This window comes from Anas acuta, chromosome 7, assembly GCF_963932015.1.
Source record: "Anas acuta chromosome 7, bAnaAcu1.1, whole genome shotgun sequence".
Taxonomy (NCBI): domain Eukaryota; kingdom Metazoa; phylum Chordata; class Aves; order Anseriformes; family Anatidae; genus Anas; species Anas acuta.
Window position 1 is genome coordinate 5,439,294 of NC_088985.1, and position 14,700 is coordinate 5,453,993.

A 14,700-nucleotide genomic window follows, 5' to 3' on the forward strand; every position below is an offset into this window, starting at 1 on the left:
TTACTCAGTAAAAATAATTTAAATTTAATGTGATATGCTTCAGTCATTTGAGAGTGAAAATGTATATGTGAAAGTAGATGTCATTTTCAATATATGGAAATAAGCATTTTAAAATGTTAACTTTTATATCCAAGAATACAAGAATACTTGATAGTCTAATGCTCCCCTTTTAAAGACACGTAGGATGTTAAAAGACATTGTTGCATTTGGTGAATTAATTAAAATGTTTATGGTGGTTATTTATTTTTTCAGTAAATACTTTTTTTGGGGGGGAAGCTGTAGTTAAATATTCTTAATTTTACATCTAAGATGAATAATTAATGCAGACACTAATGCTGCTTTTTCATCTTAATTGTTGCTACCTTTGTGCAAATGCTGTCATAGGATGTCAACCATGGATTGTCTGAGGTAAGATTGGTTGCAATCTGATTTCTTTTCCAAAATGTAAGGAAATCAGAAATAGGAGTGTGAAGGATTGTGAGATGTGTTCTGTTGGAAGTAAAGCCTTATATTGGCATGGATGTAATCTGAAAAGGTTTTTATGGGGCAAAAGTATGTAGTTCTGTGTATAGAAAATTCAGAGCAGAGTTTGAAAGCAAGGACTTGTTTGATGATAACATACTAGCTGTAATAAAAGGTGTGAAATTAAAACATACTAAGTGGGGGTGGGTTTTCTGCTGAAATGCTAAACAGCTGAACATCTACTTTGCTGAGATGTTTTTGGACCTGCATTGACAATGAATAAAGGTTTGTTTCTCTTTTCAGTAAAACAGATATATCAAATATTATGGTAATGACTATAAACATTATAGTATTTTTTTAATAAGCAGAGTTGTGACATGGTTATTCTCATTCTAGCTCACAGATACTCCTGTTACAATTTGCACATACCCATTTGTTTTTGATGCTCAAGCAAAGACAACTCTCCTGCAAACAGATGCAATCATACAGATGCAGGTGAGAGTCTGTTTGTTTGTTTGGGTGGTGTTTTTTCCATAACTCTCTCTCTCTTCCATGAAAATTGAGTGGTCTGTTGTTTTTTTATTTTTTATTTTTTATTAAACACCTTAGTCTTCATTTGCCTGTTGGAGGAACAGAGGAAGTTCAGGTGTTTTGTTTTGAAGGGGGGAGGAGGGAGTAAGAGAAACATATTCCCTGGCATTAAAGGAATATGAAGATAATTTGGGTGGATTCAGTAGCTGTCTGCATTCATGTCTTCTGACTTTAAGATAAGCAATGAACGTTAATGTTGACAGGAACCTAGAGTTACTTAATAATTCTTATAGTATGTTTTTTGTTGTTGTTTTTGTTTGTTTTCCAGATGGCTGTTGATCAAGCTCACAGGCAGAATTTGTCTTCTCTGTTTCTGCCTGTATTTGAATCTGTCAACCCATGCCTGATCTTAATGGTGCGGAGAGACAATATTGTAGGAGATGCTGTGGAAGTCCTAAGGAAAACAAAGAATGTGGACTACAAGAAGCCACTCAAGGTATTACCGGTACACTCTGGTCTAAGTGTTTTTTACTGACGTGTGAGTAATTGAGAATACATTTTGGACAAATGTTTTGCTTCCTGTTTTTAATTCTGTGCTAATTGAGGTGTGTGTTCCAGGTTATTTTTGTAGGGGAAGAAGCTGTTGATGCTGGAGGTGTTCGCAAAGAATTTTTTTTGCTCATAATGAGGGAGTTGCTAGATCCCAAATATGGGATGTTCAGGTACTATGAAGAGTCCAGGCTGATTTGGTTCTCTGATAAGGTAGGGTGCAATTGACAATCGCAAATTTTCTTTAACTTAAAATATTTCTATTTAATAATGTATGATCATAGTAGTTTGTGATAATTTTATTTCAATAGGAGAAGCTGAACTAAGTAGTCTTGAAATATGCTTATTTTTGTCATTGTTAGATCAAAACTTCCCCCTTCCTTTTGTTCCCCATGTTCCTTGCTCCTGATCACTTGTGCCCAGTCGAGGTGACTTCAGTGGGAAGTGCCAGCCAAAATAAATTGATTCCAAGAGCAGAATTGGAGTGGCAGAGAAAAATGATGTGGCTTGTTGAATATGTCTTTCTGTGTTTATTTGCATTTATGAGTCTGTTTTATATATAGTCACCTGGTCATACTTGCTGGAGAGTTTTGACTGTTGACGTTTTAGTCCTTTTTCAGAAAAATACTGATGAGAGTGTCAGTGATTCCTGAACACTAAATGTTTCCACAGCTGTGTTTTAAGCCTTAGCTGTTAAGTCCAAGGGAGTCAATTGTGAGCTCCTCACCCCTCCATCTACTGCAACCCTCTTCAAAACACAAATTAAAATACAAGGACTGAATAGTGTAATAGTAAGTCACTGACAGAAACAGAATCTTTTTTTGCAGTAGTTTCAGAAGCAGGCATCACGTATAGTACAAAACATATCATCTCTCTGCTTTTTTTTGTACGTATATACTGCACACATGCTTTTTTCTGCACTCTAAATGATTAAAATAACTGAATTAATTTGAACTATCTTGTCTGTTTTCTGTTCGTAGACCTTTGAAGACAGTGATTTGTTTCATTTGATTGGAGTTGTCTGTGGGCTAGCAATATATAATTTTACTATTGTAGACCTTCACTTCCCTTTGGCTTTGTACAAAAAGCTATTGAATAAGAAGCCATCCCTAGACGACTTAAAAGAATTGATGCCAGATGTTGGCAGGTAAGCAAGCAAAAAAGAACAAGACTAGGAATTAATTTTTAATTCAAGACTTTTCTTTGAGAATTTCAAGAAAACACCTGATATTCACACTAACAGGATGAACAGCTCAGAGTGACTGGCTGCCATCATGCCATTTCAGACAGGATAGATGCTGTTGTTAAACACCTGCTTCTAAATGTTTGGTTTTGGTACTCATGTCTTCTGTGTTTTTATCATGCTACAAGACTTTTAGGGGAACAAAATGTTTACAAGACTTTTAGGGGAACAAAATGTTTGCAACTCAAAAAATTAGAGTTTCAGCTATTAATTTTATAAATTAAGCAAGAACATAGTTTTAGTTCCAGGCAACTTACTTAGTCCAGAGAGGAAATGTTTTTATTTATTAACAAGTGCATGCTAAATATCTGTCCTTGAGAGGGGATTGGTATCGAATTTACAGGAGTTTCAAATGGGGTGGTGGAGTGGGTGTTTGCCTTGGTGTTACGAACAAGAAAAGTTTGCATAGGTTAGAGGAGAAATTAAACAAATTAATGGAAAAGCTCAGCAACGGTTGTTAAGGACTTCTCACCTCTGACTTGGGAGTCCTTTAGCTAGAGAATGATACGAATCTTCTGTCTTCGCACCTGGATATAACCAAAAGGAAATAGTACTATAAGTAATAGAGAGACCATTGCTCGTCTTTAAAACTTTGCTTACCATACTTTTAAAAGTAACTTGAATGGCTTGAGATTTCCCAGCACTGTGCTACAGGATGTAAATCAGTGACTTAATAGCTGGAATATACTACTAGAAACAACTATAGATTTTTCTTGAATAATCAAAGCATATTGAATACTTCAGGAAGATAAATTTATCTTTTTTTCCACTGATACAAGTACTTTGTGAATTATTTTGTAGGGGAATGCAGCAGTTGCTGGACTATCCAGAGGATGACATAGAGGAAGCATTTTGTCTTAATTTTACTGTAAGTTTTACATGATGTTAGTCTTTTTTTATTTTAATGAAGCTTCCACTGTCTGTTACAACTGTTCCTGATGAATTGTCTGAGCAAAAGCATTGGCTGCTGGTTCTAATGAGTTGTAGCGCTCTCTGCTTATGTAAAGATCTGTGTCTGCTGTTCATGTTGCAATTAAAAAAGTGATAGGAAGAAGTCCTCTACATGGTAAATAAAACCAATACTTCTTGTTTGTTTTAAATAGATCACTGTGGAAAATTTTGGTACAACAGAAATTAAAGAACTTGTTCCTAATGGTGCCGACATTCCTGTAATCAAACAAAATAGGTGAGTTTTACGGGTCACAGGGTAGTTCAGTGTTACTATCTGCTTTGGGAACATAACTGGGCTGCTGTAAATATCCTTTGCCAAGCTGTTATACTAATAACGGGAGGCAAAACTACTGTGGCTGTTTTTCCAAGTTGTTCTCATGTGTTGTTAAAACAGCTATTGTATTTAGGAATTCACTGTCTGCTGAGTCTTGTCTAACTTTGTAATACCTCTTACACCTGTGTTATTTGTTTATTTATTTGCTTCAAAATACTTCTAAGCTCTTTAGGATCCATTTTGACTACACGGTCTTTGTTTTAGAAGATGAAGAATGGTTGTGGTTCTGCAGGAAGCTACTGAGTAACAATGTAAAAACATCAGCCTAAGCACCATTATGTGGCAACTATTCATTTGTAAAATAATATTTCAGGAAAGTCTTCCCTTTGTAGAGCAGATAAGTTAGTCTGTTATTTGTGTCATCCTCAAATGAGGGGTGGTGGTTTTTTCCCTCTTCCATGGATTCTGGTAATTCCATTTATAAAAGCAGCCTCTTCCACCCTTTATTCCCATTCTGCTCTTGAAGGATAGACAGAATGTCTGATGGTACTCTCATCCATTTTTGGAGAATACTGTCACTTTCCTATCTCTTCCTGTCCCTTTCATATATTTGCCTTGGTTATTTAATCTCTGTGCCTTCTATGAGCTTTCACTTCTCCCTGAGTGAAGGGAGAATCAAATGAGAAGGGCATACTGTATGAGAATAGCATGTACTTGGGCTGTACATACTAGGAATGAGGGAGAAAATGTGCATGAGGCATGTTCCTGCTTATCTCTGTTCTGTGTTTTGAGGATCATTTTCTGTGAGTAGCTAGGTCCCTTGTACAGGACTGAGTTATGACAGAAGGTTCTGAAGGTATCAAACTCATGCATAGATTAAGACAGTGACAGTGCCTTCATTCACCTGACTTCTCATTACTGGGAGAGAAAGACAGGGAGTTCACAGCTCCAGTTGGAAGGGCAAGATTGAGGAAGATCAGTGAATGGAAGAAAAAGACCAAACACACTAAGTAATTTTCCTAAAGATGCTAATACCATTCAGCAACAGCAGTCACCACTTAACGCCTGTCAGGTGTTTTTCTTTTTTTAGTCCTCAGTAATAGCTGAGGATTTATGGTACTTCATCTTAAATGTGGTAGCTCGTAAGTGTTCCTAAGGTGGTTTCTCAAGTCACAAAGTGACAATGAAACCGAAATACAAAAACAGTTTTAGGTTGCTCATGGAAGGCATACTGCAATGTCATCGCTAGTTGTCTGAAGAAGTCCTGTTTCTTAAGACCCATGAATCTTTAATTCAGTTTTAAAAATGTTAACAAGGGGTATAATAATGTTAATTAATTTACTACTGTGAATTTGCTCTGGAGAAACATTTCTTTCCACTGTTACTATTTATTATACAGATGGTGCTTAAAACATATCTCATTGAGTGCTTTAAGAGGGGAAACGTTCTACAGCTTTAATAAGTGTATCATAAAAATGTGTTTGTTTCTTTTACTTACTGGTGATGTTATTCAAATACTGTGGATAAAGAAAGTGCACTGGTATGTTAAGTGTAATATATAACTGGAGTAACTTTGTCAAGGTAGAAACTAACAGGATCATTTAATAAATAATAAATATTGTATTAAGGAATTTTAACTGCTAACTGCTGTGGAAGAAGGTGCTTTCAAGAAAATGTGAGAACTTGTACTGAAGCATAGATAAGGCTGTCTGTTTTTTCAGTATCCTAGTTAATTTTCCCTGATCATTTTTACTATGTAGGACTCGAATGTATGTTTGAAGTTGATTAGCATCTTCAGTGTGCATATAGTAATCCTCTTAATAAAAACAAAGCAAAAACAACCAAAACAATAGAAAAAACTATTTTGACATTATGTGGCTTCAGGACATTGTATGCAATTTGAGCCTTTGAGCTTGTTGCCATACAGTTTGGTTCACCATGATGCGTACAAATAGGAAAAATGTTCATAGTGGTTGAAATAAGTAACTCTAAATGTTGTAGGTTTTATGTTGCACATCAAAGGCTCTGTCTTGGAAAAAAAATATATACACGTATACATTTATGTGCTATTTTCAGTCAGGTTATCTTCACTACACCTGAAGCATAGAGCAGAGAACATAAGTATATGAAGATCCTTTTTGCTTAACTTCAGAGGAGGTGTTCTATACTCAAACGGCTACTGTTTTATTGGTGGAAGGGTGACATACTTTTCTTCCCTCTTCCTTTCAATATAACTTTTTTTTTCTTCTCTGTACAGGCAAGATTTTGTAGATGCTTACGTGGATTACATCTTCAATAAATCTGTGGCTTCCTTATTCAGTGCATTCCATGCGGGCTTCCACAAAGTATGTGGAGGTAAAGTTCTTCAGCTCTTCCAGCCCAGTGAGTTGCAGGCAATGGTGATTGGGAACACAAATTATGATTGGAAAGAATTGGAGAAGGTAAAAACCATAGCTATTTGTTTCATATATATGTTTAATTTAAAGATGCAAAACCAAAATCTGTAAGTGTCCTTTGAGCTCTGTTTTCTCTGTCAATAAGTGATGAGTATGAGTTCCAACCCTGGTGACTGTATAACTGAGGAACTTCTGGGTATAAATTGTCAGTGAATGAAGACACCAAAATATTATTTATGTTCCTGCTTTAAATTTTCCCATCTAATTTCTGAGGGAAGTCAGACTTTTGGGGAATAGAGAAATTGCACAAACCCAAAAGGCAGCTTTAAATAATGTGTTATGTTAGAAGGGGAAAATTAAACAAAAATGCATGCAGCTAACAAATGTAAGTATTATTGGTCACTAAAACTTACTGTGAGATTTTATGTTACCACTTCATTGGGGTTGAAAATGCTTTGGAGTATGTCTGTCTGCCCATGTAGTTGAAGTCAGACTGAAGAGCTGAAGAAAACTGACCAAGGAAAATTGTAATGTGTAACTTGCAGAGCGGTATCCCTTTACATAAACCACATTCTTAATACTTCATTGCTACATTATCCTACTGTTTCTACATGCGAGGAATAACCTAATTTCTTGCTCATTTAGAATACAGAATACAAAGGAGAATACTGGGCAGACCATTCTACGATTAAAATATTCTGGGAGGTTTTTCATGAATTGCCTTTGGAGAAGAAAAAGCAGTTTTTGTGTAAGTATTTGATGCTACTTTGCAGAAATTGCTAAGTGAACAGGATCACTGCGATTTCAGGCTCTTCATACATTTGGGTAGATGCAAGTATTAGTCTGTAATGGTGTGATTGTATACAGGAAAAAAGTCACAGTAGAAGCAATTGATTATGAGCTTCTCTGTGTTTTTTGCTGAGGTTGTCCTGAGTAATTCTGGGTGGTGGAGGGTTATAAAATCACAGTAGACTGAAGCAGCATTTAAATAAATAAATAAATTGCCCAACAATGTAAACTGCTAATATCGTCTATCTGATGACCTCAGGTTTTTTTATTTGTGGACGGACATCAGGTTTACATCCTCTACTCTTCATTGCACATAGGTGGAATAGTGGAGTTATAACTGATTGTAGATACTTCAAGGCACTGATGTGAGAGAAAATGTACAGGGTAAGACAAAGATACAGAAGCTGCTTGTGAGCAAACTGTTGAGAATAGATCACAGATTATTTCACAATTTAAACAAACTTTGTATTGAACAACCTAATTCTGTGTATTTACAAGATGTTCACAAGTGCAATAAAGGTGTAGCCTGTGGATTTTAAGTAACAAATCCTGATGCAAGAACAACTTTCTGCTTTTATCAAGGACTGTTTGTTTTCATATGTTATTACTTGTTGGGTCACAGTTCTGAGTTTATACGTGCAAGCTGGAGATCGGGCTAAGTCATTCATTGTTTTTCAAACTTATCTGATATAATTGAAAAATGTAAATAATGATTAGAACTGTGTATGTGGGATACATGGTATTTAGTCTTAAACTGCTTTCAGGACTTTTTTTTTTTTTTCCTTGACAGTGTTTCTGACAGGCAGTGATCGTATTCCAATTCTTGGAATGAAGTGTCTTAAACTAGTCATCCAACCGACAGGAGGTGGAGAAGGTTATCTTCCGGTAGCTCACACTTGCTTTAATCTTCTTGATCTTCCAAAATACACAGATAAAGAAACCCTAAAATCTAAGCTGATCCAAGCTATAGATCACTATGAAGGTTTCAGTTTAGTATAACTTCAGAAATGAGAGTTCTGTGTAATGTGGGATCATTAAACTAACTTTTTGTGTCTTTCTTGTGGTGGTAAATTCAGTGGGTTAAATGATGGAGATGATAATATAACTGATTATTTGCAAGACGTTCAGTGGTGTGGATATTCATGGGAGCCAAAAAAAAAAGACAGAATTGAGGAACATTTTCTTGTACAGAACCATGTGGATTTCGCCATCTTACAATAAAAATTAGAGTATTGTGAATGGGAGTCAAGTTTCACTAACATGAATTAACATTTCACCTTATACAAACAATTTGGCGTGTGAGTGCATGAGAGACTTGCTTAAGTTTTTCAAATCACTTAGTAAGAACATCTAACTCTTTCCCTGATAAAATTCACTTGGTAACTTTTCATTTTGTAAATAATAAATTTTTGTGATAAAATAATTATGTTCCAATAGCAGTATGGTTTCTATTGCTTGTAATTGAATATGAGCTTATTTTATGGCTTTTAACAAAAAAGTGACTACTCTGATTTCTGAAGATATATTTTTCTGGTTTGTTTTAAGAACCTTAATAATGGAAGTATTTGTTTAAAGACATTCATCATCACAGTGTACAATCCAACAATTTCCATGAAGCTGTCACTTAGTGCTGGTTTAAAAAAAAGAAAAAAGTACCTACATGCAATGGCATTTTTAATATATGGATTGACAAGCTGACTTAATACTGCACTGTTTTATTTTTTAAGGACTGATTATGTAAGCAAGCGGACACAATTATAAAAGAGGTTAATTTATCACTGGGAACCTCTGCAGCCATGTGTCAAGAATACAGCTTAAAAGAAAAAGGTGCACCAGACAGTTATTGCTGTCAAGAGGTTAAACATTTATTTTTTAAATGCTGAAAGTGTAGTTTATGGTTTCTAATAGAATTTTCACTTTTTTCCAGATAAATGCATTTGAAATAACTCTTTAACACCCCTCTCCCCTTTTCTTAAGATTTTATTTTTAGTATAATTGCCCTGAGACGATTGTGCTTAGCTGGACACTTTCAGATTTGACTTTTCCTTCTCTGGTTAAATTCCAGATTTTGTGGTGTTAATGCATATGTGACTTGCAGCTGTGAAACAAATATTTATTTTTTTTAGATTTTTAAATGCAGTGAAAAAAATTCAAGCTATAATAAAAGACTTGAATGAAAACCTTTGTTGGTTGATGTGTATGGATGCTTGCATCATGCATATTTCTTCAACTGGAGGGTAACTTGCATGCATTAAGTCAGCAATACAGTTAAGCTAAATAATAAGATCTCACTTTAAAAGTAGAGAAATTGATTCAAACGAATTGTTTAATATGCAGTTATTTGACGTGCAGTAGATGTAGATAGAGAAAGCAGTGCGGTTAAGAGCATTCTTTCCATAACACTGTGTTTTTACAGCATTCTGATGCAGTGTAACTTCTAGTAATTTCTTTGTATGCAGACCATGTTTCATCTTTTCCAGCCATTTGTCACTTGGCTGGCAAATTCTTTTCATTGTGAAATACAAGCAAACAACAAATGCTAAAGCAGCTTGATCTTACTATACATGGAGGAAAGAAAGGGAAAAAATATGTATATTATGCCTTCATTTTACCAGGTAATAATAAAACTTGGAGAATTATGGAACAACAAACTTGTAAAGGCAAATAGTCAGAAACCAGGAAATGACTAACTTAAAGCTGTTAGTGGTGTTTTTTCCCTTGTGTATTATCACATGTGAAAGTCCTGGTTTCTCCCCTGTCCTCCATGGAATCCTTCATTCAGTACACCCAGCTGATGTATGCGTTATTTCCCTGTTCAGTTGTGCATGACCAAGCCTAATGCACATCACCTAAACTTAGCACTGTTTATTTTTGATTTCTCTGTAGGATTGTTTGCTAAATTGAATTCTTCATCAATATTCATCTGAGATGAGTAACAGCCTTATTCTGTAGATGAGGGCATCTAAGACAGAATTCAAGACATTAAATTCAATAACTGGATTATTGAACATTTATTAATTTTTGAACATTTATTAATTGTTATTGAACATTTATTAATTTTTGGTGCCCAATTCAGGATGTGCTAGAGAATTTTAGATGTTCTTTGTCTCTGAAGTGCAGTTATTGTTGATTAGAAGTGCTTTGACAATTGCTGAAGAAACATTTGCAGCAACGAGAAGCATCAGAAAGACAGACTTCTGCTCCTGGAACTCGGGTGGAAATTGGTAAGCATGTGGGATTGGAATCACTGGTTAAATTACACATTAAGAGCCCACTGGCAGAGGAGGGTGAGAGTTGCATTCCTCAAGACAGCATTAACCTGAGACATTTTTACAATTTCAGCCTTGGTTCTAGCTGTGTCTGCAAGAAATGGAGTTGGGTCCCACAGAGTATGATAACATCCCAGCTATCTTACAGGTGTTGGCTCGTTCAGTGCAGTGAAACAGGTGTCCTGTTGCAAAACAGACATTACGTACATAAGAAGGTAAAAGACTTTCATCTAGTACTAGAAGTAAAATAGTGACCAGTCATATTGTTACTTCTGTCAAACAGGTGTTTATACTTTATCATTAGTTCTGAAAACAGAAGATCTTTTTTTTAACCAAAGTTAAACACAAAATGTTTCCTCTGGTTAGGAAAAGGTGGGTAGTGTGAGGTGTTTTCTCACCTTCTTGGATCAAGTGTAATTTTGCATACAATAAAAATCAATTTTTGCTTAGCTAAAAGAGCCATGGTGTGAAGGAAGAAAGGAGTTTTCTTCCTTGACAGATCTCCAGTTAATCAAGAAAGCTTGCATACAGGTTTTTAAAAGAATAACGTGAGCAATTAGGGGAAAGTAGTATTCTGGGCTGTGTGGGAATGCTGTAAAATAATTAAAAGTCTTTAAAGAAAGTTCTTTTGTTTAATAATAAGATCAACATTCTGATAAATATTCAGGACTATCACTGGACAAAGCTAGCTGTATATCCATTTTCATCATACTTACTAAAGGAAGACTTGTTTTTGTCGTAGCAGTGGATTTACTGCATCTGTCACAATGGTACAGAACTGCAGGTTGAATTTGTGTGGCAGGCACATTTCAACGACAGGCTATTTCAACAACATTTGTCACTGAAGCTTGCCCCTCATAGCTACTGCTATTAAGATTGTTTTAATGTAGAACATCGAGACGCAGTATTCCCTTCAAGGTTTATGCCCTACAGTGAATTTTAATCCACTGCACTGCTTTGTGCAGTGGATTAAAATTTTAATTAAAAAATTATTTATTATTTTTTTTAATTTAAATTTAAATTTTTAGTTTGTTTGTTTGTTTTACTGGTCTCAGATTATTAGAAAAGAAAATGAGGGCTATGACACTTGTTCCAGATATGAACTATAGAGCTAGTATGTTTTGGTATTGCTCAGTGTTCGCAGTGCCAGTGGGGATCTTTGTCTCACTGAGACTCCGGGCTGGTCTTATCCTTGGGTTATGCCCAGACCACATGAATCCTATACATTGTGCAGTGCCTGAGGGGCTGCGAATCTCTGCAGGTACAGCTTCCCCCAACACGCCTGATTATGTGAGGAAATTCAGTGAGATGAAAAAAAATACATATTAATGCTATATGAAGACAAAAGTATTTGACTTCAACTATTTTGTAGTCTGTGAAAAACAGTTCCCTTCAGTTTTTTGAGCAGGTACACCAGCTTTTCTATCAAAACAGGCAGAGTTGGTGGGCTGTAGCTAAAACCCAACTTTCCACAGAACTGGTATCAGTCAGGTTTTAAGGCTGGAACTAATTTAATTATTTGTGACTTAATTCTGCACAGAGGCTACATAGGTGCACTTCCTAGTACCAGAGCTGGGTACTCTTTGGAAACTACGTATTGCATCTCAACAAGCCTGAGGGTGTCCACTGGCAAGGTATGAATATGGAAACACACTCTGAGGTGGCAAGATTACACTGGTGACACATACACAGAGATGGTGAGAGAGAAGGTAAGGGGAACCAGTGGCACATTTATGTGAGGGAGGAGCTGGAAAGGACTGATAGCTGCTTGGAGTTCACACACAAATCACGTTCAACTCTGCAGCAGGGAGTGCTAATGCCTAATAAGAATAAATAAACTCATGGTCTGGCAGAGGGCAGCGCAGCCTGAAGAGGGTATTTGAGGTTTCTGTAGCTTCCTGTCTGCCAGTGAGCAGTAGTGAATGCCAGGAGATGTTTGTAAGATCGGAGTTTGAGTGTAGTGATACCTCTACCAGGCTTGCACCTCTTCTCTAGCATACTGTGTTTCTGGGCCACTTTGCTCTGTGGGGCCCGTTCTGGGGATGTGTAACAGCTCCTTTGCCACAGAGCGAGGGGCTGAGCTGGTCTTGGAGCTTCCTGGGGCTCCTTTGTGTGGAGCTGCTGTGCTGCAGCTCACCCTTGTGCAGCTGTGCTGTTTATTGCAGTGTCCTGTCCTAAAACAGATGCATCCTATAGTCATAGCATGCTCATCCAAAGAGTGCAGTGCAGTCTTAAAACACTTTCTTGCTGGCAAAAAGCCTCTCGTTATGTAGCCTAATTTCCTGGAGCTATATTGAGTGCTGTCACTTTCAGAAGAGCACATCTAAACACAGCAGAAGCACCTGTGGAGCTGGGTGCTGCACCAGCTGAGGTGCATTGATGGGGGCAGATCCTTGTGGCTGTTCCTCAGCCTGGCCTTCTGCCCCTCTGTGGAAGTCTCCGCTCGTTCCAGATGCTGCTGCAGAAGCGGTAAGTGGTGCTGGCAAGGCAGTGGTCTGCAGCTTTGTGAAGGGGTGGTCTGCTCTGGTGTGGTGGGAGCATTGTTCTCTGCTGTTTGAGGACTCCTTGTGAGCTCCCTGCATGCTGTTGGGAAGGCGCTTTCCTTCAGCTGAAGCTTTTGTGTGGAAGCAGTGCTTTGTCATTTAAAAGGATTAGGGATAATGATTACAGAGAAAAGAACACAGATGTGCTGTTTTAAGGACTTAAGAATTATGTTGCTTTGTGGCTTTCAAAATGTGTTGAGTTAGTAGGAATATCTAAAATTTGTAGTTTAATGTAGTTATTTTGTCCTTGGCTCCTTCACACGTGGTACTGGTGCTGGGGCTGGGCTGTGACTGGGGATGTGGTGTTTGCAGGGATAAGAGTGGACAAAAGTAGTTCGTAGTTGGGAGTACTCAGATTTGTGTCTTCTAAGAAAAGAAATCCTTTAAAGACCTGTGGTCATACATGTATATCTGCTTCCACTACCTCCAAGATAGGATAAACAAATACATGCTTAGAGAGTGCCTTACCAGTGTTTGCTTAGTCCCTGCTTCATAATGCCCAGTACAAACAGATACAATGGAGCTCCCAAAAGCACTGCTGCTGTATTTCCCCTAAGAACTGCTGTATTGGGTTAATCTGAGGTGAAAACTGTCCACCTGTAGCTGGTCCAGTTGCTTAAGAGCATAAAGGAAAATAGCCTCTTTGGAAGCCCCTTCAAGGAGCTTCAGTAGGTAGACCTGTCCTACCTGAATTTGTGAACTCCAACAGGGTCCTGTGGCAGCAGGTTGTGTAAATTCCAGCGTGATGGCTCGTTTTGTTTCTTCTGCTTTTCTGCACGTTCAGCTGAATGGTCTCTGGGCCTTACATTGTGAGAGTAAATAGTTCTTTACTCTTCCTATGTCATTATATATTATATTTCCTGGTTAAGTCCTGGCAGCCCATGTGTCTTTTTAAAAGTGCAAAGCACACTGACTATTTGAAGGATGCTAGTGTGACTCCGTGACCTTCTTTTGATTAGTGGTAGCTTTTTCAAAACCCTCTATTACGTAGGTATGACCAGTTGTTTTAGCCTGGAATTCTGCTCTGGGTTTTAATCCCCAGTCACTCTGTAGATAAGTCTATCATTACAGCTGCCTTTAGACTTGGCTGTTTTCAGTATTTAGCCATAGATATTGAACCTCAAGTACTGAACCGTATCTTCCTCTTTCTCAATTTCAATTTTTCAGTTTTATTCTGAGTGCTGGTTTCATTCAAATTCTGTGTACTTATAGCCCTTCCAAATTTGATGCTATTTGGTACTTTACTGTCATTCATTTAGTAAGCATTAAATATTTTTGATAAATGGAAAAAAAAAGTTAAAATGTACTTGATTCAGCATAGACCATTATGGAATATATGGCTATTCAGGAAAAAAATATTGTGGACTTTTAAAATACTTGACAGCTTTTATATCACCAGAAATACTTTTTGTATCTAATACAATGATGATTGTATCTAATACATCAAAGGCAGCTGAAGGTGGGTTAGGGAGTGGGGTTATAGCATTAAAGAAATGCGTGTACCTTGCTTTTTCTCTTGTACATCTGTTTAGTATAAATGCTACAAGGATAAAGATGCTTTCTCAGGTTAGTAATGCAAATTTGGAGAAAAAGAAGGAACCTCTTTGAGATTCAGCAAATTACAACTGGAACTGAACACCTCCTTCCATGCTTCCAGATGAATTTTGGGTAAGATGCTGAATACTTATAGATA

At 36.9% G+C, this 14,700-nt stretch overlaps 1 protein-coding gene across 6 annotated transcripts in view; it reads left to right on the plus strand.

The window, feature by feature from the left end:
• HERC4 (HECT and RLD domain containing E3 ubiquitin protein ligase 4) overlaps window positions 1-9,375 on the plus strand; it is a 33,797-nt gene extending 24,422 nt beyond the window's left edge. For 5 of the 6 annotated variants that reach the window (XM_068688965.1, XM_068688971.1, XM_068688967.1 and 2 more), the window contains 10 exons: window positions 385-408; window positions 859-957; window positions 1,322-1,489; window positions 1,612-1,755; window positions 2,523-2,689; window positions 3,587-3,653; window positions 3,889-3,971; window positions 6,268-6,451; window positions 7,052-7,154; window positions 7,986-9,375. In XM_068688965.1, coding sequence (XP_068545066.1) covers window positions 385-408; window positions 859-957; window positions 1,322-1,489; window positions 1,612-1,755; window positions 2,523-2,689; window positions 3,587-3,653; window positions 3,889-3,971; window positions 6,268-6,451; window positions 7,052-7,154; window positions 7,986-8,194 — 1,248 coding nt within the window. In that variant the 3' untranslated portion in view covers window positions 8,195-9,375. The remainder of the gene's footprint in view (window positions 1-384; window positions 409-858; window positions 958-1,321; window positions 1,490-1,611; window positions 1,756-2,522; window positions 2,690-3,586; window positions 3,654-3,888; window positions 3,972-6,267; window positions 6,452-7,051; window positions 7,155-7,985) is intronic. The other variant, XM_068688970.1, reaches the window with a different exon arrangement.
• The last annotated feature ends 5,325 nt before the right edge of the window (window positions 9,376-14,700 follow it).